General features: G+C 40.2%; 1 protein-coding gene across 21 annotated transcripts in view; it reads left to right on the forward strand.

Annotated features, from left to right (window-relative positions):
* The window catches only part of SOX6 (SRY-box transcription factor 6), a 597,341-nt gene that overhangs the window by 509,666 nt on the left and 65,359 nt on the right, over positions 1 to 22,316 (forward strand). For 12 of the 21 annotated variants that reach the window (XM_053924605.2, XM_045194160.3, XM_053924606.2 and 9 more), the window contains 3 exons: positions 9,291 to 9,440; positions 14,943 to 15,168; positions 18,042 to 18,229. In XM_053924605.2, coding sequence (XP_053780580.1) covers positions 9,291 to 9,440; positions 14,943 to 15,168; positions 18,042 to 18,229 — 564 coding nt within the window. The remainder of the gene's footprint in view (positions 1 to 9,290; positions 9,441 to 14,942; positions 15,169 to 18,041; positions 18,230 to 22,316) is intronic. The other 9 variants (XM_024558829.4, XM_071221423.1, XM_071221429.1 and 6 more) reach the window with 2 other exon arrangements.

A 22,316-nucleotide genomic window follows, 5' to 3' on the forward strand; every position in this document is an offset into this window, starting at 1 on the left:
TTTCAAGCAGTAGCATCTGGTTTCTTGGCAGTCGTCATGGGCCAAGGCAACGCAGCCCTGGCGTGTCTCCAGATTTTCCTGTGGGTATTGCTGAGGGATTTCCAGGTCTGCCATGTTGTTGTCATTGTGTTTCCTAGAAACCCAGAAACTCAGAATGGAATTCAGAGTCCGTTAGGCGGTACATAAGGTCTGCATGGTCTGGCCCCTTGCTAACTTTTTGACACCTGACTATTACCCTTTGCCCAGCTCACTCTGCTCCAGCCACACTGGCCACTGGGCTATTTCTCACATATTCCAAGCACAAGCACACCTTTGCCTCAGGGCTTTCACCTGTCCTTGCCTCTGCCTGGGGTGCCATCCCCAGATAACTACATGGTTTACTCAGTTGTCCCTTTCTTTTAGTTTTCCTGATATCCTCTATATTTAAAAATCCCCTCGCCCCCATATTCATATGCTTGGTCACTTTATAATTCATAGCACACATCAGCACCAAAATTACATATCTATGTGCTTATTTATTTGTCCCCTGATCCCTACTCGCTTTTCCCAAAGTCATTGCTCACTTCTCTTTTCCCAAATAGTACCTAGCCCACAGTGGCCACTCAACAAATAATTTTTCAATGAACTTGAACCAAAATTCACTTTTTGATTACAAGGTAACACTACTTTTAAATATTGGGAACCGGACATATATTCATGTATTAGAAGTAACTGATTTAACTCAGCACATGTACCCAAATACATAAACCCGTTGAAAACTTCCCTGTAGCTTAGTTTATGGGAAATCACACTTACATTTCAAATCCAACTTCTGGACTCATTGATAGTTTGTACATATTATCGGTAGAGTCAAGATGCATTTGTTTCAGGTTTCCCCGAGGAGCTGTGGCTTTGAGACCAGAGAGTTAAAGGAACGTTACAAATGCAGGCTGCGCCACTTGGAGCACAGTCAGGAGCCGGGTCTCTTCAGCTTTTCCTGCCCAGCTCTTGGAAAACTGTCCGATTCATTCCCCTCATGCTGATTTCCAACTGACCTCATGATCACTTCGCCAAATATCTCGCTTCAAGAATCAAATTACTAATTGTTTCAATGGCTGAACTTTTTTTCCTGTAAATGAAGCATTATGTGTTTACATAGTTTATTTAGGAGCCAAAAAAAAGATACTTGGAAGAAGCAGAGCGAGACTGAGTTTTCTTGTTAAAAGTACTGGGGGTTGCATTATTTATTCTTAGTGACTTGCACTGTGCAGCTATGTTCCATAAGGCAAAGCTCTTATGAGTGCATTCCAGTATAATTGGTGCAATCCAAGAATGAATTCTGATGTTGTTTTTTTTATAGCAGACGACTGGGTGCTCTGTTACCTGATGGATTCCATTTTTAAAAAATTCTCTTCATGTAAGGGTAGGACCTTTGACCTGAGCCCCTCCCCTATTTTCTTTTCTTTTTACAGCATCTCTCCTCTTCCACACTCCACATATTTCCGCCATTCCCCGTGCCATTAGCACGAGTCATGGCAGAAGAGCAAGCCACTTCGTGCTTGGTGAAATAGGCAAGAGGATCTCTAGCCAGGAAAACTCTTTCTCAATTCATTTTTCTTTACTTGACATTCTTGAGCTTGCCGCAGGGGATAATGAAATGAATTAAACAGGTCCTGGCTCTCCAGTGGCTTATAGTCAATGCTTGTCCCATTTTTCCTCTGGTTGTTGTGGAAAAGCAAATGGCAGAAATCTCAAAGGAGCCGAAATAGGTCTTCTCTCACCTGAGATAAATTTTTGGCCCTTTCTGTGTATTTGCATAAACTTTAATTTTAAAAATCGGAAAACACCTTAACATGATTATAATTACCTTAATCTAATTACTATGGTTGCATTTTAAAATGTGTACATTTTAAAACAAATATTAAATAAAATTCTAAAATGTAAATCATTCTCGGGTGCCCAATGATTACTTTTCAAATGCATATTGGGTAAAATTCTCTTTTAAATCCTAGGGAAATGGTAGAAAAACTTTTGTTTTTTGCAGTTCAACCCAAAAGCTGTGACAGAATGTACAGATTCTGTTTGCAGTCACATCCCTAAGAGAACAGAAGACAGGGGTAAATGAGTCCACCTGTACGCTGGACGGGGAAACTAGGGAGCCTGGCTTCTAGGTGTTATTCCAGCTATTGCTCACCAGTTGGCATTCTTATGCAAATCACTTTTTCTCCCTCTGGACTTGAGTTTTCTTTACCGGTAAAGCTAAGGGTTTGGATTAGATGATGTTTATAATTCTTTCTTTTGCTGACACTGTGTTATCTGGCACTTCTTGCACCCATGTGCTATAAGTTCAAGAAGACAGGAACGAAGAAAGATGACCTCCATTTCTGGGGTTCCTTTTGGAGAGGATGTGAGGGAAAGTATGCGAAGAGAGGGTGTGGGCAGAAATGAGAGCAATTCCAAGTAGATGGAGACAAGAATGAAAAAGATGCTCAGAGTTAACAGAGCATCTGTTAAATGTCAGGCATTATGTTAGGTGCTAGGGACATAAAAACAAGTAAGACTCAGCCCTCCCCTTAAGAAACTCAGAATTTGGTGGTAGAGAAAGACAGGAAAAGAAAAAAAATAAAAGAAATTCCAGAAAGTACACAGAGATAGAGGATGCGATATGGTGGGAAAACGAAGCAGGCAGTGGTCATATAAGGCTTTACGGAGAAAGTGGTTTTTGAATTGAGACTCAAATGATGAATAAACTTATGCCGAGAGGGATTAATGGGAAGGGAGAATAATATGGCAATAGAAAAATATGCAGGAGGGGCAGGGAGACTGACTTGGAAATTAACCCAGTATATGAGAAGTGGGCGTGGTGGTTCTTCCCCTATTCCATCTCCCACCTCCTATCGACAGCCAATTTTCTTTGGTGTCAAATATTAAGGGTACAGCTAAACAAGTACCTTCTATGCTGAAAACAAGGACTTCAGTTCTTTCCTTCCATAAAACCGCAGCTATATTTCCTGGATCATTTTGTTGACATTGGAGGTTTATGAGAAGTAAAAGTATTTGTGATCTCTTTCAAATTATTTTTAAGCTCTCTCCCCCACCCCTCCTTCAGTCTGTAATGACTTGTTACTGACACACTTTCTTCCCTGTGCTGAACAAGCACTAAATCAGACTGCTTAATTACCCCTGTCTCCGTTCCACCTCTCACAGCCCAACTTGCTCAGCTTTGTAGGATGCCTTGCCTGGTAGGAATGGTTGTCTGCATTGTTTTGAGAAGGTAACAAACCCCAGGATATCTCTGGAGAACTGAGCCAGGCTTGGGGCCTAGCGTCGGGCAGCATCGATCAAATAAATAATGACATTTCCCTAAGGATGCCCCCCGCCCCGCTTGTTTCTTTCCAGTAGAGTCCCCCAGAGTAGGGCCTGGTGCGCAAGAACAGAATCTGAGTTAACCGGGGCTAGGCCTTGGGTTCCCAGATGTTGTGTGGAACCCCAGCAGACAGAGTGATGAATATAAAGGTAAGAGTTGAAATCTTTCAGAAGTGTCTGTGCATCTCTTTTTACACAATGGCATTTTCCTCCCTCTTCCTTTCCTCATTATCCACCAAGAGGCAAGTTACATTTGAGGGAGAAAATTTCTTTCTTTTTCTCTGGGCCAGATTCTGACAAGCCACTTAAACATGCCCTTTCTGACTGAAATGACAAAACACAGGAGAATTTACTCCAAAGAAAATCCAGTGTGTGAAGTTGTGTCTTCTTTTTTACTGTTGGTTTTCCCATACTGGAGCATACTGGCGCCAATGGAAAGCTCCTGTTAGTATCCATTTCATCACGTTCTCACCCGTACTCTGCATAGTGTTTTCACTTTGTCCATCTATGAAACATGTGTCACTGGGTTTCTGTGGACCCCTTCTCTTACGACTTAGAGCTTGGTTGGAGAAGGGAGTTGTTTAGCTCAAAACTGTGCCTTTTGCTTTTTCAAGGTGGCTGGTGGTCTCCATTTGAGGATTGTGAAATGCCGTTTTAGAAAAAGTAGCTGTCGGACATCTGGAAATACAGTTTGCTATTTGAGAGCCCAGAACAGCAGCAAAGCCAGGGTCTCTCCTCTCCTTGGACAATGATCCTTGTCTGTGGCGAGGGACAGGAAATAGGCTTCATTGTGATTCACTATATAGCTTGTTTAAAATAATTGAATTTTAATGTCTAAAGACAGAAAGCACATGCGCTTAGAAGTGACACTTATCCTAAAATAGATAATATTTCCTCTCTTATATGATTATTTGGAAGGTTAAATAATAAGTGTAAAATACCTAGCGCAGTCCCTGAGTTAGTGTTCAGTGTGTTTGTTGAATTGACACACAAGTGCGTGGGGGTGATTGGGTGACTGCCGCACTGGTTTGTGGTTATGGGAAAATAATGTGCTCCTGAGAAGAAAAGGCCTTGCTCGTTTTTTTTTTTAAGTGCTCTCCATTGGAGATATTACGTGATTTTATCATAGAAAGCAGGCCATACACGCACACACACACACATTTCATGTTATGGTAAATGTCAGACACATTGTGACACCACCCATAATAATTTGACATGAATTTGGCTGTTCTGGAGGAAAATCATGCCTCTCTCCCCAAATACAACAGTGTCATAAAATGGCTCTCAGGTCCTGACCGTAGACAGAGTGCGTATTCGAAGACACCCAAGTATTTTACCACGAGGCTGTTCGGTTTGTTAGACCTACTGTTTTGTGTTGAATCTAAGCAGGCTTGGTTGTTAAAGGTGTCACTAGGATCCAAATGCAAGATAGGTTTTCCTTTAAGGCTAGTGTCAGGGCGCAAAACTCTGGAAACATTATCAGAGGCATATATTTGTGGATTTGTGAGACCTTCTTAGGACTCTCTTAATCAGACTTATTTAAGAGACTGGAAATGATTCGTGGTGCAACGTAGAAATCTTCTTTGTGTCTTGGTTTCGGTTCGTTCCTCTTTGCAGATTCTTGTATGTGGGGGTGGAGCCTGAAAGTATTAGTGCGGCTCCAAGGCCCTCCCCCTCTCCAGCCTCTTCTCCTGCCGCCAGGCCATCTTGCCACATTGGTCTTTTTAAAGTCCCTCGAAAATGTTACCTTCTTTTCTACCTCACAGCCATAATAATTGATGTTTCTTCTTTCTAAAATGTTCTTTATCAACCTTTCCACCTGGATAATTCTTACTTAAAATACTACTTCCTTAGAGAAACTGTTCAGATCCTCCAGACTAAGTTAAACGCCCTTATTAGATGGTCTCTTAACATTCTGTATTTTTCTTTCTCAGCATTTACCTTAACCATAATTTATAGTTACTGTCTAAGCATTTATGTAATATGTTTCTCTTTCTATCTCCATTAAGGCAGGGATTATTTCTGAGTAGCTTGTTTTTAGCAAAATGTTTAGTTAATAGTAAGCATTTAATAAAGATTTGTCATTGAACAAATTCATCAATGCTGGAAATGTACTTGAAAGGTGCAAAGGTGGTTCATCATACATCCATTTGTACTTTTAATGATAACGTTAGAGCGAGAGCTCGTGCCCAGTAGTGACGTGATCTCGGCCATGCTACTTCAGTTCTCTAGACCTCAGCTCATCAGTGGGACGAGGAGGTCAGACTAGACTAAATGATCTGTTAAGACCTTTTCAATTCTAGGGGCTGAGTATGTCAGTGTTCCACTTACCAAAATTTTAGTGCTGACTACTTTATTAAAACTGAACTCATAAAGTAGGTAGAATAGTTTCAGCCATAAAGTAGTAAAAGCATTTCTGAAAGTGCTCCTATAAAATGTGAGTGATTTTATAATTTTGAAAAATATTTAGCTACGCTTATTTTCACATGTATGCACTGTATTTATTTTATATCTCTTGGATAAAGAAACAATTCAATATCCTAATCACTGAACATTTTTTAAAAATTAAAATGCAACAATCTGTATTTACAAAAACAGTCTTCACCAAAGTTTAAATGTTTATGGGAATTTGGCTAAGCTTGTTAGAAACTTTACTTCATTGTTGATTTTTTTAAACCCTAGCTGTGTTTGGAAATGAATATTATTATCATCATCATTATGACCATGAACTACGATCTGAGAATCCTACATGTTGTAAACTCTTATATGATAGTCAGAGTTTAACTTTTTAAAAATGATTTTATTTATTTTATTTTTATATATAAATAAACAAAATTATCTCTATAGAGAGGAAAAGGGAGGGAGAGAAGCATCTATGTGCCAGAGAAACATTGATCGGTTGCCTCTCACACGCCCCCCGACTGGGGACCTGGCCTGTAACCCAGGCGTGTGCCCTGACCGGGAATCAAACTGTGACCTTTTGCTTTGCAGGATGACGCCCAACCCACTGAGCTGCGCAGGTCAGGGCTCACCTTTTTTTTTTTTTTTTAACTGTTGGTCTGTAGAGGAGTTTTCTAGCTAAAACTATTTATTTGAATAATTAATATTTTATCTTCTTTCAAAAAAGGATACAGCAGCATTTAGAGAAACTTTAAATTTATAAGTAACTGGACTGAAGAGAAAAATTGGCAGTAGTTTGTAGTCACAGCTTAAGCAGTACCATTTGTATTAGACAAGTGTGACCGGTCAGGGAAGCTGGCAGTTACTGAGCAGCCGTCTAGTCAACAACATCTTAGCAAATGGCTTCAAACGATCATGTTTTGTGAAACAATATAATTTAATTTGTACTGAATTTATTTTTTTAAACTCCACATCATAAAATTATTCATTACACAAATAGTAAGTAGAATCATATACCACTTCTGTTGCCTCATTTATATAGAGAGAATAATTCTGCTTCCTAACATCCAGTGATTTTTACATACTGTATGTTAATTCGTAAAATATTGACTGGTTATCTTTATTTGCAAGGCATTGTTCTTGAAGCTAGGCATTATTCTCGATGTTAGGCATTCAAAACTAATTAGGCTGATCAGGGCTTCAGTACACTTATAGTGCATCAAAGATGATAAGACATATGTGCATAACTAAACACAAGGTTAAAAAATGTGATAAGCATCACAAGGAAGGTGCCAGCCAGGTGTTAAGGGTCTGTATCTTACATCTCCAGAGCCATATGCTTGTTTCGAGACTTTGAATCCTTGTTAGCGACTAACATAGGCCCTTGCATATAGAGCATATTCAATTGATGTTAGGTTAGAAGGTGAGCTGTGAAATTGTTTCTAAACCTGTATCTATTTAATGAATGGGATTCTTTTTATCCAAGTCAAACCTGAAGTCTTCTGTCTGAAAAGCATGATACTTATATCTAAAATAATGTAGTTCATTAGACAGAATGTGAACATTTTACTTTCATGAGTGCCTCTGTCTTTACATTTTCTGGGCTTTATTTCAAGTCTCTTTCTACTAAATCTTATCTGGTAGCCCACCGTTCTGTTTACCCAGATCTGTAAGTTATGTGGGATGTGACCATACTTCTCTGTGCCTCGAGTGTATAAGTAACCACAATTCTCAGGGAACTCCTAGGCATCACAGCTCTGAGGCCTCTCAGAATTCATGGCGTCTTGCCTCTTTCAGGTACAACTCACTAGAAAGAATAAACTAAGTGATTATCAAAGCCGTAGAGGCCGTGATGAACACTACTCTATTTCTAAGAAGCAATCGATCTGAAGGATTTCTGAATTTAGTTAGCTTTTTAAAAAATGAATTTGTTTCCAAAGGCTTGTTTTTCTGCTTTTTTTTTTTACTAGCTTATGTTTCCTGAAGGATTTGAGGTTGAGTAAAATTGCCTTTCTTCTGATCTTGTGAATTATTGAGGTAAAACGAAGGCATAAATGATGTTTAAGGTCTCTTGCCTCCCTAAGATCTCATGACTCTTGAATACTCCACAGTAGGGCGTACTGGTCGTGACACCAGCTGCATAGCCGACACTTTTCCGATTCTCCAGCATCTCCACTCTTCACAGAACTTTGCTTCACTGGCTTCCCTGAAGCAGAACATTTTCAGAAGCTTCACTTGCCCCTCTTTTGAAGACACCTGGCTGAATTTCAAAGGAAAAGGGTACAACATAGTAAAGAGGAAACAAAAAAGGCCGTCCCCTTACCCCCCTAAGTGTTAGCAGTCTGACTGACTCTTTCTTATGAACTTTTCTTGCCACTGAGTCATCGCACACACAGAATTATGAAACTTTAATTTCTTTAGAGGCTTGTTATATTAGCAAAATTGTTCCAAAGAAAGCAACAATCATGACATAAGCACATCTGGCTCTTGCAAATTATTCTTTATTAAGCTTTCATTTAATTGCATGTGCTGAAAGGTCTGTTTTTGATTACTGTTGTTTTTTTTTATTTGTCCATCTGAATGATAGTAATGCTGGAAATTACATACAAACCACCTGTTTTTTTCTCCCTTACTAATGTGGTAAAGTTTGAGCTATTTTCTCTGAGGTTGATGAAACTAGGAAGCTTTCTATTCATTATGATAGAAATATGACTATCGAGGTAATGGCTTAGTCTCGATGATAGATAAGAAGGAAAGGAAGTATTTGAATGAAGCTTTCATGAATTAAGTGGTGTTAAAATTGAGGTATATGAGTTCTCTGTATGGTCAACCAGCAGATCTATATGTTCACATATCACCAGTTAATAAATTGACAGTTCATCATTTAATCTCCTGTGCTACAAGAAAGAAGCTTGGTTTTTATTTCATTATTATTAATTAATTAATTATTTACAAATCTGGCTGTGTTCTCTTGAGGATTATGCATCACCTAGAAACAAGGCCGTAAGGAAAGAGTGACCCCCACTGGGCTCAGGGACCTGGAGGGCAGCACTGGTACCACCCAGAAGGGTCAGCAATCCTGCAGAAGTTTGGTCAGCACTGAACAGTAGTGGTGTTCTTGCCGGAATCCCTGGGAAAGTCCAGATTAGTTTCTTAGTTCATGAATATTAAAATTACATGAATGGACATACCAACTTTTAAGGAACTTTTTATAAATATTTTAGGCCCTGGAAAGAATCTTTGAGACCATTTAGTTAAACTCGTTTTTTGTACAATTGAAGAAACTGAGGTCTAGAGCAATCGAGTCCTTTGTTTAGGGCCATGCAGTTATTGCCACAAGGACCAGGGACAGAACTGTGATTCCCCTACCAGTACTCATTTTTTCTGTTACATTATTTGGTCTCTTATTCTCTGCTGTAAAAAAGTGGTGAAAGAGAAATTGCAAGGCTGTCAGAGAAATAGCTCTCTAACAATACGGTAAGTTTTTTTGAAATGCCATTTCAGCTGCATTTAAAGAGATAATGTTTGTCTTCCCTGTTTTGCAGCAGCTCTATGCCGCTCAGCTGGCCAGCATGCAGGTGTCACCTGGAGCAAAGATGCCATCAACTCCACAGCCACCAAACACAGCAGGGGCAGTCTCACCTACCGGGATAAAAAATGAAAAGAGAGGGACCAGCCCTGTAACTCAAGTTAAGGTACTTGCTTTGCAGGATTGTGGAAACAGTTTGGAAAAATAGCTTCACAAGAAAGGTAGTGAACCAGGCTGTGTCGGGAGTGAACGGCAGGAAGCATAGCAACATAACAGATCCCCCAAATGCTCGTCTTTATGGTAACTTCCATGATTGAGCACTGAGAAACAGGTGTCTCCCTTTTGATAACAATAGTGCCATATTGTGAGATCTTCACCTAAATCTGCAAACTCGCTTCTCAAGAGTTTTTCCCCTTTGGATTCTAGCTTTTATTTTTTAATGTTCATTGGCATGAATGGCCGTGGTTTTATTACCAGTGTTTGTCATAGACTTGCGACATTTCTCTCTAAGTTTCTTAAACAGGTGGGGAGCCAACGTATAGTACCAGAGAAGGAGGATCTCAAAAGATTAGATTTTAAAAAGGGAACAAAAAAGAAAGAGCCTAGTGCTGGACTTCATGTGGTTTGTTGATAAAGGTCTCCCCTTCAAAAATAGTTCGAAATGTGGGCTCTGAGGAAAGAGTGGTGTTACGCATAATCGTGCTTCGATGCCGTATAGGTTGTGATGAGATAAACAGGCTCTCCCAAGTTACGGCTAGGACGTGACAGATACCTTTCCTCACTGCTTTCCAGTGCCTTAGACTGGGGCAGCCAGGAGGTACTTGGCGACTAAGGGAAATTGATGACCCATTTCAACTTTGTGCTGCAGCTGGTACCTACAGGTGGCATTGGTTGGTTTTTATGATTGCCTTCCTTTCCTATGTTGAATTGACAAATTCAAACAGTTTAGAAAAACAATTGTTTATATAATTGACATCTTCTTAGAGGGGCATGCTAAGCACAGATGCATTATTGTAGTGTGCCCAGAGTACTGCACTGGGAAAAAATTTGCAATTCTTGAAGCTCCACATGGAAAATATCTAAAGCCCAGCAAAGAACCATTGAATGCTACAAACTCACTGAAATTGTTATATTTTCTAATATTTGCAGATAGAAATTTTGAGATTTCAGAAAGGCCTCTAAAAAAATATGGATCCCAAATACCAAAGATAAGAAAAGTAAACGTCAATATAAAAGACAGTTCCGCCTGTGCCCCAAAGCCTTTTAGATTCTCCAAAGAAGTAGATGGACGTTTACGCTCCGTTGTTAGAAATGCTGAGATATGGCCGTGTGCTGTTCACACTTACTGAAATCGCGTGGCTACGGTAACAGACTTTTTGTGTTCCAAGAGTTTCTATTTGTGAATAAGAGTCAGGACGCTACAACTCAAACCAAAGCACTCTGTTTAACTACAGTCGAGTATGAGCATATCAAACATCAGTGACTTGAGGCACTGAGTATTAGATATTTTAACATGAAAAAGTCATTTCGTAAGTGAGTTGGCCAAATGGAACTGCACCAAACCAAGTCTTTACTGGATGAGTAAAATGTTCCCTGGTTAAATTTAAGTTTATATCTGCTTTTACCATTCCAGCTTTGTGGGCCAGCTGAATTTTATTACTCACTTGACCACATGCAAATTCTTAGGGAGTTCTCTATATAATTTGACCTGACTATATTTTATGTTAATAACAAAGGAAGCATTCCTTATATGTACTAGATTGTTTATTGCATGGGTAAAAATATATAAAGACAGAAAACAAATGTTTTAAATTTTAAAAATAGCTCCTATCTATTATTGAAGAAGTTCCGAGAACAATCTTGTAATTTTCTAATTGAAAGAAATGCGGTCACTAAAATATCTCAATGTTCTGTCTGCAGTCATTGCTTTCCTTGTGCATATAGCATGTCCACATCACAAAGGCATAGTTTGCTGATGGTAACAAAGATGAACACCAATGGTTTTACGTACCTCCTTTCACCCAGAATTTTCATTTGCTATAATTGTCAACCTCAGAAGTCAGAATGTTTCTGTTCAAATATCAGTTCTACTCTATTTATCTTCCATGTCATGTTGGGAAACTTAACTTTTTTCAGCCTTAGTTTTCTCCTCCCTAGAATGAAAGTCAGTATTATTATGGGTCTTCAATGAGATAATGCATCCTCTAGTGTATAGTGAGTATTCCATAAATGTTAGTTAGTACAGTGATTGTGATGATAATAATCTAAAGGTAATGAAGATGGTGGTGGTGGTAGAAGGGCTTGGGACTGAAGTGCCTAGCTGGATACCAGGAGATATCCAAACAATCTACCTAGAGGGTTACCATTTTCAACCACGGTGGAGGAACAGGGACCAGATTTACTCCGCCAGCTTCAACAGCTAAAACTCAGGACAAAATGTATAAAACAATGGTTTCCAGACATTTACAATAGGAATACAAGACAGTGCTCTCTGACTAAAGAGAAACAAGTGAGGCAGGCACTGTAGTTGTTTCAGCTCACTATCTAGAGGGGCTTCCTAGGCCGTAGTGCAGGGAGGGGTACACACGGAGTTTGGCAGCCTCCCTGGGGAAAGATAGAGCTCAGAGTTTAGGGATGCTAAGGTAGATGGAATTTGTGGGGGAGAGTGCCAGAGAGGACAGAGCTGCACCCAGAGAGAGTACTTTGAAGATCTACAGAAGTTTCCCCGAATTTAGCTGAGTATTGATTAGCATATGCATGTGAGGAAACTACCTAATATCAGGGGAAAATACAGGAATAGCAAACAAAACAGTTAAAGATTCACAAAGGACTGAGAATGGTTTATATGCCCATTAGCCAGAGTGGAAAGTTCTGATACATGGCTCAGCGAGTAGAAGCCCCAGAGGGGTGTTACCTCAGTAGTGGGGCCAAGATATCCCTAGATTAAGAGTGGCTCTGGACCTGCTTAACCAAGCTTAAAAGGATGTCTAAAATGGATCAAATTGTTCTGTGTCTCAGAACAAAGTTTACAGATATCTAAAGAAATACACAAACTCCAATGCCCAACAATGTAAAATTCACAATATGTAGCATCCATTCAGTAACTATCAGCCTTTCATATTAGCTAGAAAATTTAACAATAATGAGGAGAAAACTCAATCTAGAGAAACAGACCCCAAAATGACACAGATGATAGAATTAGTAGATAAGCCAGTAAAAACAGCTATTATAAGAGACTTACAACTATAGCCAAGTGAGGAGATAGGCAAATCTGCCCCCTAAAAAACACCCATAGAGTTTCTGTCCTGCCAGGGCAGGTGTGAGGACCAGTGGCAGGTCTGCCACAGCAGAAAGGGATTCACATGATTCGGAATCAATAGGTGCCTCCAACCCCAGTGGCATTGTTTGTGGAAGTAGAAATTATGAAATTATAAAAATAAATAAATTGGAATATGTTCAAAGCTGAATAAAACCAGATGTTATAAACTCCATATGTTTAAGAGAGGTAGAGAAACATGTGAGAATTATAAGTGAAGATATGGAAGACCTAAATGGAATGGCTGGAGATGAAAAACACAGTGTTTGAGATGAAAAGCGCACTGGGTTAGTACTTGATTGAAGTTAACGACAAATTAGACATTATGGAAGATTAGGGATTTTGACTGCATAACAATGAAACTGTCCGAAATGATCAGCACAGAAAAAAAGACAGTGCGGTGGGACACCAGTGGCCTAGTGTATGCAGCTGAAACCCCGGGAGGATAACGAAGCAACAGAAAACTCTTTGAAGAAATAATAGCTGACAAATTTCCAACTTTGAAGAAAACTCTGAACTAATATCTGAGAAGCTCAGTGAACCCCAAAATAAAGAAACATGGAGAACACTAACTAGATACCTAGCATATTAATCACTATTATTTAGATTTAAATAAAGGAATTAACTAGTTTAAATATCCTTTGAGTTCAGAGCAAAAGAAAGTAAATTGTAATTAAGCATATTGGATAATTTTGACATGATAATACATATAACTGTATTAGCTAAGAACCTATCCTATGTCTAGTTGTAAATAAAAGAACATTGCAACATAGATGTGTCCCATTACCCATTTCCTACCATGACAAAAACAAAACAAAACAAAAACATGGAACTGTAGGGCATCGCTACATTAACAAATGACTTACTGTCTCTGACAGTATGGTAGTAAAGGGCCCTGGGCTTTGCAGTCCGATAAACTGGAATTCGAATTTGAGCCCTCCATGTATAGCTTTGGACAATGATTTTCTCACTCTGACCCATCTTCCTTAGTAAATTTAGAATAATCCTGCCCACCGTCATATATTTATTGAGAGCGAAATGAGCTAATGTGTATGAAAATGTCTAGCACAGTGCTTGGTACATAATGGCTCCTCTGTTGAATGTTATATATATATATATATATTTTTTTTTCTGGTTCTCCTTCCTGAGTAGTAGTTTCTGGCATCTGTTTTTGTTTCCTCTTAAACAATGACCATTAACACTGGAAGAGACCCTAGAGATCAGCTAGAATTAGACCCCCTTTCTTTCCCTACAGACGAAGAATGGAGCCCCAGAGAGGTCACAGGTTTGCCAAAGAGAATGCTCTATTTCCAAGCTCTACTGTGTTTTAAACAGTAACATTCAAAGCAAGTTCTCTGTGCCTCCTCAGAAGCAAAACAGGAATTAACATTTGCTGACAATTTTATTTTAGAACACAATAATGCAGATCTTAAAACTGAACATTTAAATGAATATGCTCATATTACAAATAAATTTCTGGCATGATGGAAGTGTTGTTACGGGTGTTCGATGGCAGGATAAATGAGACAAAATAGAGGCAAGGAGCTTAGCTTTCAAGCTTCTGGTTAAACTAGAGTTACAAGCAAGATATTCGAACACTGTGCTCAGTGAAGGACGGGCATCTTAAAATAGACATTCTGTAAATATATGGAGCGGAGATATAAAGAGACATCACTTTAGACATGAGAAATAAATTGCATATAGCATGGTATGTAAAACATAATTATAACGTGTGTGAGCTCTTTGCAAAAATTAATTTTAAACATGAGTAGAGACCAGAACATAGACCATGAAGAGTGCCCACACCCAGAAAGCCACAGAGAAGCCATGCTGTGGCATGCGGCTCCCCGGGCAGAGGGCCAGGGGGTCAGAAGAAGGCCTTCCGTGTTTCCATTTTTAAAGTCCTTGCAATTGTTTGATTTAAAATATATATTAAAAAATTAGCTGCAGAGCCTATTTATAGTTCCAAGCAAGAACTTTTTAGAGAGAATAACACAAAAGCACCACAGAGCTGCTGAAATTTTAAATAATTCTTTGTAAATGCCCTAGGTTAATTTAGATCCCTGAAAACACATTAGGAAATTAAGCTGTAATGTGAGCTAATTCAGATTTTAATTTGGCAAAAAAGAATGATCCAACTACACAGTTAATGTAAATAGAAGCATAACACAGGGAAATTAATGAGGTTTCCTTCTGATGAATCTTCAAGGAGGTAGATAATTAGCTTCTTTTGTTATGATTGTAGGAGAATGTGGCATTGTCTCTGAGGTGTAAAATAACTGTGGCTTACTAAGTGATAATGTGCTTCATTTGTCTTTTTTTAAAATAATTATTTATGTTAAACTCTTGCAGGATGAAGCAGCAGCACAGCCGCTGAATCTCTCATCCCGACCCAAGACAGCCGAGCCTGTAAAGTCCCCAACCTCTCCCACCCAGAGCCTCTTCCCAGCCAGCAAAAGCAGCCCTGTCAACCTGCCCAACAAGAGCAGCATCCCCAGCCCCATTGGAGGAAGCTTGGGAAGGGGATCCTCTTTAGGTAAATGGAAAGGTCAACACCAGGAAGAGACTTATGAATTAGGTAAAAGAAAGCAAACCTGTTAAGTGATGACTGATCCTTATTTCCAAAATGTTCCTTAGTCCAAGAGGAAAAAAATGTAAATCTGTTCTACTGAAACATAACCCAATTTGGTGTCTGGGGTGATTAGAACTTTTGGGAAAGGCCATAATATAAATTTTGCTGGGATGGGTTCTTAGGTGATGATGGGTGAGATCTGGCAGATCAGAGACTTGTGAATGTCTGTGTTTGGTCGGTGCTTTTTGCTGCTAAAGTAACTCTGGGCAGGAAGAGTGACCATGAACCCTCCAAGGGCCCAAAGGGACCCTGGCCTCAAGCTGCCTGCCCAAAGTTCAACATTCCTTTGAAATTTTATATTTCCTTTTTAAGATGAATGTGAATTTTACATCTAACCTACTAGTTTTCATTACAACAAATATGAGTGACACATTTCAGTGACATAACATGAAGCAAAATTGGAATCTAATAAGATATGCCATGGTGATGCTCTGGCTTCTTAAACTCACTGACACACTGCCAGGTATCTCCAGGAATATTCCCCCGGCCAAGGTGAGAAGTATAGCAGAAAAAACATGGCTTTTGGCACCAGACAGACTTGGACTAAGAGCCTTTACTTACTAGCTATATAATCCTGGGAAAGTTATTTAATCTTTTAAAATTCAGCTTCCTAATCTTTAAAAGGGGAATATGATTACCTAGCTCCTAGGTTGCTATGAGAATTAAAAGAGAACAATGCACATGAAGTGCATAACGTGGGGTCTGGCACCCGAAAGGCACGAGGTTCAGAAAGGCTGCGCTGAATGAATACAACACATTTCCATACACGTGTGCACTGGCGCACTCACTGGGAGAGCCCTCGTCAGCAGCTTTGTCGCTTTATTGTTACTGCACTCTTAAGTCTCTTAATGTTTAAATGAAGACACAGAAATTCAGCGGGATTAGGGACCAGAACTAGCATTTCTTCACCATCTTACCTTCCTTGTTATTGAGGCTTGCAGCCCGAAATGCTGATAATAATTAAATAATGGGTAAATGTAGCTGTTTTCAGTTTAACATTTTTGGCTCTTTTATCTCATTTGTTTTTTTCACAATAATCCTGAGTTAGGTGGTATAGTATTACTACCCTTATCGTATGTAAATTGTGGTTCCTACAGGTAAGGTGACTTGCCCACAGCTATGTAGCTATGTAGTCAGCAGGGCTCAGACTAGAATCCAGGTCTTTTCACACATAACTCAGTGCTGTTTTTGTGAACTCACAGTTGGAATATTTGCTGAACTGTGCTGAGTCTAAATGTGCCTTCCGATGAGGAGAGGTAAATCTTCTTCACTGCCATGTGCACATCGGAAACCACACAGTAGCCTGTTCTCATTTTGAGTCTGGATGCCTCTTTCGGGGGCCCGGAGGTTTCCAGCCCACGTCGGTGGTTTTGCAGTGGAAGAGAGAAATGAATCAGTTCCAGCGTATGAATGTGATCCCTGGATCTTTGATTGTCAGATCTTGTGAGATGAGGAAAACCCCAACCTAATTAAATACTAGACCTGATCTTGAAATGGCCCTCCTACAATCCACTCCTGAATTTGGTTGGGAACACACTTGTTTGCTCTGCGGAGCATTGTGAGTGATGGAGATGACTATGTCACTAGCCCTGTTCTTAGGAAGTTTATACTTCAGCAGAACATGTGTCTCAGATCACGAGCTAGCAATGTTCCGAAGTCATAGCTCTGTGCTCCAGACAATACAGGACAGATGTGTTGGGGTTTGTTTTTTTTTTTTGTATCAGGAAAGCTCCAGAGCAAAAGATAGAGGTTTCTATATCCTAAAGACTTACTGGCTTTAAAATATTTTCCATAGATAGCCTTGGGAATGTTTTCTAAACTCAGACACATGCACATGTATGTGTGCACACACACACACAGACATGTGCCATGAAACGCTCACATCAGGATACAAACAAGTGGATCATGTGAAACTTTACCACAGCAGCTGAAATCTACCAGTCAGCAAGCAATTGTCTTCTTTTCCTCTAGAACTGGAAAAGCATATCTAAAGAACTGATTTTAACTTAGAGTATAATGCAAGACATGAAGGAAGATTAGTCAGTTTAATTTTGAGTTTTTTCCCACTGCGTTGCATGGGACATAATGAAAGTAAATATTTATTGTCACTTTATTTGAAGCGTTGCACTTATGTGAAACTCATTCCCACTCGTACAGGCTTGCTACCATGAAGACAGGAAGCTGAGAGCAGTGGGTGTGCGGGCTGGGGGCAGGGAATGGGTTGTCATTCTCTTGGTAAATAACTGAGGCAGCATGATGAGTAGAATGCTTCATTACCCAGCCAGTGAGTGGGGAATGGAGTGTGGTGTATTCCTTTCCAACCCCTCTCTCCTGCAGTGGACATACGAACACAGAGATACACATGTCACTAAAGCACACATGTAGCTTTGCTAGGCCAGAAGCAGCTTTCCCAAGTTAGCACACTAAATATAACGAGCAGCCTGAGAAGATATCTCTGTCCCTCTCCCACCCTTCTTCCCCACCGCTGTCCCACTGATTGATAGATATAGCGAGAACAGATAAATGTATACACATCATTGGAATCCAGGAACCTTCATCTGTGACAGAGCCCAGATAAACTGAAGTGCTAGGGTATCCTCCAAGAGCTAAAAATACCAACACAAAACACCAAAAACAATAGCAACAAGTTTGTTGCCCTGGCTTTCTGTGCTCTATGCACAGTATCGTGGTTTTCTGACTAGCGAACGTGCCCCTTCCTTGTTTGGGAAATGCAGCATTCTACAGGGGAGTAGAGAGCAGCAGTATTTTTTAAACATTCTCATCTCACAAGCCTCTGATAATGCATCCTGTGTATGCAGATATCCTGTCCAGTCTCAACTCCCCTGCCCTGTTTGGGGATCAGGATACAGTGATGAAAGCCATTCAGGAGGCTCGGAAGATGCGAGAACAGATCCAGCGGGAGCAACAACAGCAACAGCCACATGGTGTTGATGGGAAACTGTCCTCCATGAATAATATGGGGCTGAACAACTGCAGGAATGAGAAGGTAAAACTTGCTCGCCTCCTTCACTGGCTCTGCTGGGCCCATTGGCTCGTTCTCACCTGGCTTCTCCCAGGCTCTCAAGCAGCAACCTGCAGACAAAGATGTGTGCTCCAACTTGAGGGCTGTGTTGTGTCACATTCAGGAATTACTGCGTGTGAACAAACCCGTCTTTTCCCACGTATGTGGGATGCTCCCAGGCACCCAACCTGCCTGCCTGTTGGTGCCTTCCTGGCCCATTCCAAAAGATTTAGAAATATAATAAAGGGGATATGTGAGGTTATTAGAATAAGAATAAGAGAAAAGAATATTTAAAAAGGAGCTAATAAATTACTATGACTCACCATCGAATTTATTACGAAGATTCCTATCAGCTGGAGCAAAAAGTATAAAACAAAGCAGCTTACAAAATGCATTCATTGACTTTTTTTGGTTCAACAAATATTTATCAAGTGCTTATTCTATAATAGATACTGTTTTAGGCACTGGAGACACAACAGTAAACAAATCAGATAAAAATCCCTGCTCTCATAGAGCTGACATTCTAATAGGGGAACAAAGATGATCCAAAACAATGTTAAATACATAATGTAGTGTCAGTGGTATTAAGAGGTGAATAAATGCCGTGAGAAAAACAGAAGCAGGTTCAGGGAATAGGGAGTCATGGGTTTGCTCTTTGAGACAGGGTGGTGAGGACTCTGAGAAGGTGACACTGAGTAGAGATGTGAATAAAGTCACAGTGCAGGCAGGCTGGCGAAGAGCAGGAGGAGGAACATCATCGGCAGTGGGAACAATGAGCACAGAGGCCCTTAGAGTGTAGGAGCAGCAGCCAGAAGCCAGTGTGGCCGGAGCAGCATAAGAGGAGGGAAAGCGTGGGAGGGAGCATGTTAGACCTTGCTGGCCCTGGAAATGCTTTGCATTTTACTCTGTGATGGGAACCCTTAGACAGGTTTTGTCCAGAGCATTGACAGGATATGATTTACCTATAAAAACATTATTTTGTCTAATGTGTGAGAACGGACTACAGGAAGTTGAGAATGGAAACAGGGAGACCAGTGGAAAGGCTTTCGTAGTGCACTGGGTGGAAAATTCTGATTATCTGACAGATGAATGGTCCTTGCCACCCTTGGCTTGTTGCCGCATCACTCCAGTTTCTGCCTCCCTCTTCATTCACGTGCCTGTCTTCTGTGCCCCCATGTCTTCAAATCTCCCTCTTCTTAGAAGGACATCAGTCTTGGATTTGGGGTCCACCCTAATCCAGGATGACCTTATTTTAATTTGATTATATCTGCACAGATGCTATTTCCAAGTAAGGTCCCATTTTTAGGTACCAAGGGCTAGAATTTGAATACATCCTTTTGAGGATACAAGTCAACCAGTTAGTGAGATACAGAGCCATTGCTCATGTTGAATCAACCTCTCATTCTTATCTATATTTTCTAGCCACACCAGGAGACAGCTGGGGGACTAGGGGCTGGAAAGGGGTTTGAGGGGATGGGCGTATGGTGGAACTCTCAAAGCATATCTGCAACCAAATTTCTCACCCAGATTATGAAACTTAGCTCTGGAAGTATTGACTTATAGCTTAATAAAAAATTAAACTTTAAGTTTTCTCTGCATTGAGTTTCTGATGTTAACATTAAATATATGTGTGTGTGCGTGTGTATGGTGTGTGTGTGTGTACTATTTAAAATTAGTCATTATTGGACAATCTGACTTGATTGATCCTCTTCACAGAACTTTCAGATCAGATAGGAGAAAGGCCATCCAGGGAAATGGTGGGTCTTTTGAGGCCTATGAAGCCATAAACATTTCTATACTTGGGGCTCGTCAGGCACATGCCAGGCCCTGGATATGTTCAGTCAAGTGCCTTGTTCCCCATTAGCGTTCCATCCTTGCCAGTGGGCTCACAAGGCAGAGCCTGACTGAATAGATGGCCAGGACCACAAGAAAAGACAGGCCTTGTCCCCAAACCTCTCCTCTGATGCGAGAGATAAGCAGAGTCATTCTTTTGATCTCAGACACTGCTTTCTGCTCAGTGAAAACCCAGTGAAATAACATATTTAATCTCGATGTAAATAACTTTGTAAGATCCTTTTTAGGGGCCTGGGCAGGTAACAAAGTTTTGGCATAAGGCTGCTGCATGGGACATCGGGTTAAAAACGAGAATAGGCATGCACACCACAGGCCATTTCCTACTTTCCAATTTTGTCAAGGGTTAGCCCTAAAATTAGTTTGAGAAACATGCCAGTGACTTGTTTGAGTCTTTTTATTTATTTATTTTCAAGTGGAAGTAATATGTGCTTACTGAAAATTCAGGTGATACAGAAAGATATATGATAAAAAGCTAGTCACCCTCCTCACCTTGTTAACTACCATTAATGATTGAAAATTTTTCTTTGAGTAGTAACAGCCATTAGTGATTCAGAAATTTTCTTTGCATATAAAGAAAGTACTAGTGAATTTAAAAATATTTATTCTCATGTGGAATAAGAGTCACTGGAGTGTCACTTACCCACTCTGTGAGGTTTGGCAAGTTGGTCAGCCTCTCTGAATCCCAGTTTCTTTGTCTATACTATGAGACTAGTAATCTGGGTTACAATGGCATAAGCTTATGTGTCTGTGAATATACCTAGCGCAGCTCCTGATACAGAGTAGGAACTTTCTTACGTGTTTTATACCTTTTAAACTAAATCATGGGTGGTCTTTAAATATGTGGAGCAAATATACTATTTTGTCACAGATATGAGATCCTCACAAGACAATGGAGGGTCAGCAGAAGGAAACAATAGGGTTTTCAGATGTCGGCGTGTTGGCCAACTCACATACTTAAACTCCTTTCCAACTGGGTTGATGCACAAAGCTACGGAAACTTCAGATTTATTAGATTAGATCGGGGTTTCTCGACCTCGGCATTATTGATATTTTTGGCCTGGGAATTCTTTGTCATGGGGGTGCTAATTAGGCCTCCCCCTATTCTTCAGATGCCAGCAGCGCTCTCCCTTTTGTGACAACCAGAAATGTCTTCAGACATTACCAAATGTCCTCTATTGGGGGAGGGAGGACAAAATTACCCCTAGTGGAAAACCCTTGGGCTAAATAAAATATATTTAGAATGAATACATTTCAGAAACTTCATTCCACAAAAACCCCCAAATTATTTCATTTAAATAGCCATGCTTATTGTTAAGAAAAATAATTTGCCTCTGATGAATGTCATCAATAAAATAGTTCTTTGAAGAATGCATGTAGAAATCTTTGTTGAGAATATTTTCATAGAGTTAAAATGGAATGTGTGTAAATGCCATTTGGTTCTGAGGAAAACGAGGAATAGATTGAGCATTGCTGCTGCAACTCGGCCTTTCGGGGAAGCCCCTCTGCTGCACGAGGCAGGCGTGGAGCAGCAGCGTCCCTGTCCACGTGCACTAGCCCAGCAGCGAATGGGCACTGGACCCGTCTTACTTCCAGCAGTGAATCTCTCTATCTGGCTCCGTGACCCAAGACTGTTAAATCTGTATCATCAACTGGAGTTGAAATTCCAAGTTAAAACACTATTAACTTCAAGTACAGGTTAATTTCAGGTATTTCTCACTGACTTTTCTTAATTCATTTTGGAGGAAGAAGTCTGAGGTTCTGAAATAACAGCACCTTATTTCACACTGAAAGACAAGGAAAGAGAAATGAGAGATTAGGTTAGATGGAAAATAATGGTGGTAAATCTGAACTTGACCTAACACATATCACAAATATAACTGAGCCTCTGAAGGGAAGCAGCACAGTGGTTTCTACAGAACCGGAAAACCCTGGCTTCCCAGTTACATGGAGTTGTCTCAGTAGAGGACTTTCCTGGTGGAATGTGGAGCCCTGGAAAGTCCCCTGCGTTCAGGGGTGTGTTCACAAGCTCTCCCTCACGTACGCGATCTCGCTCCCCAACAGTGTCACTCTTTAGAACATACATTTTGTGGCTTTGTAGGCTTTGTTTAGTTTCTAGAGTTGGTGTCTATTCTTGATTATTAGGTTAGTTGCAGCCAGAAGAATAAATTTAGAACAAAATTAAAGGACTCCTGTGATGGTAGCTTTGGCTTTCTTATAA

The sequence above is a fragment of the Desmodus rotundus genome, chromosome 5 (assembly GCF_022682495.2).
Source record: "Desmodus rotundus isolate HL8 chromosome 5, HLdesRot8A.1, whole genome shotgun sequence".
NCBI lineage: Eukaryota > Metazoa > Chordata > Mammalia > Chiroptera > Phyllostomidae > Desmodus > Desmodus rotundus.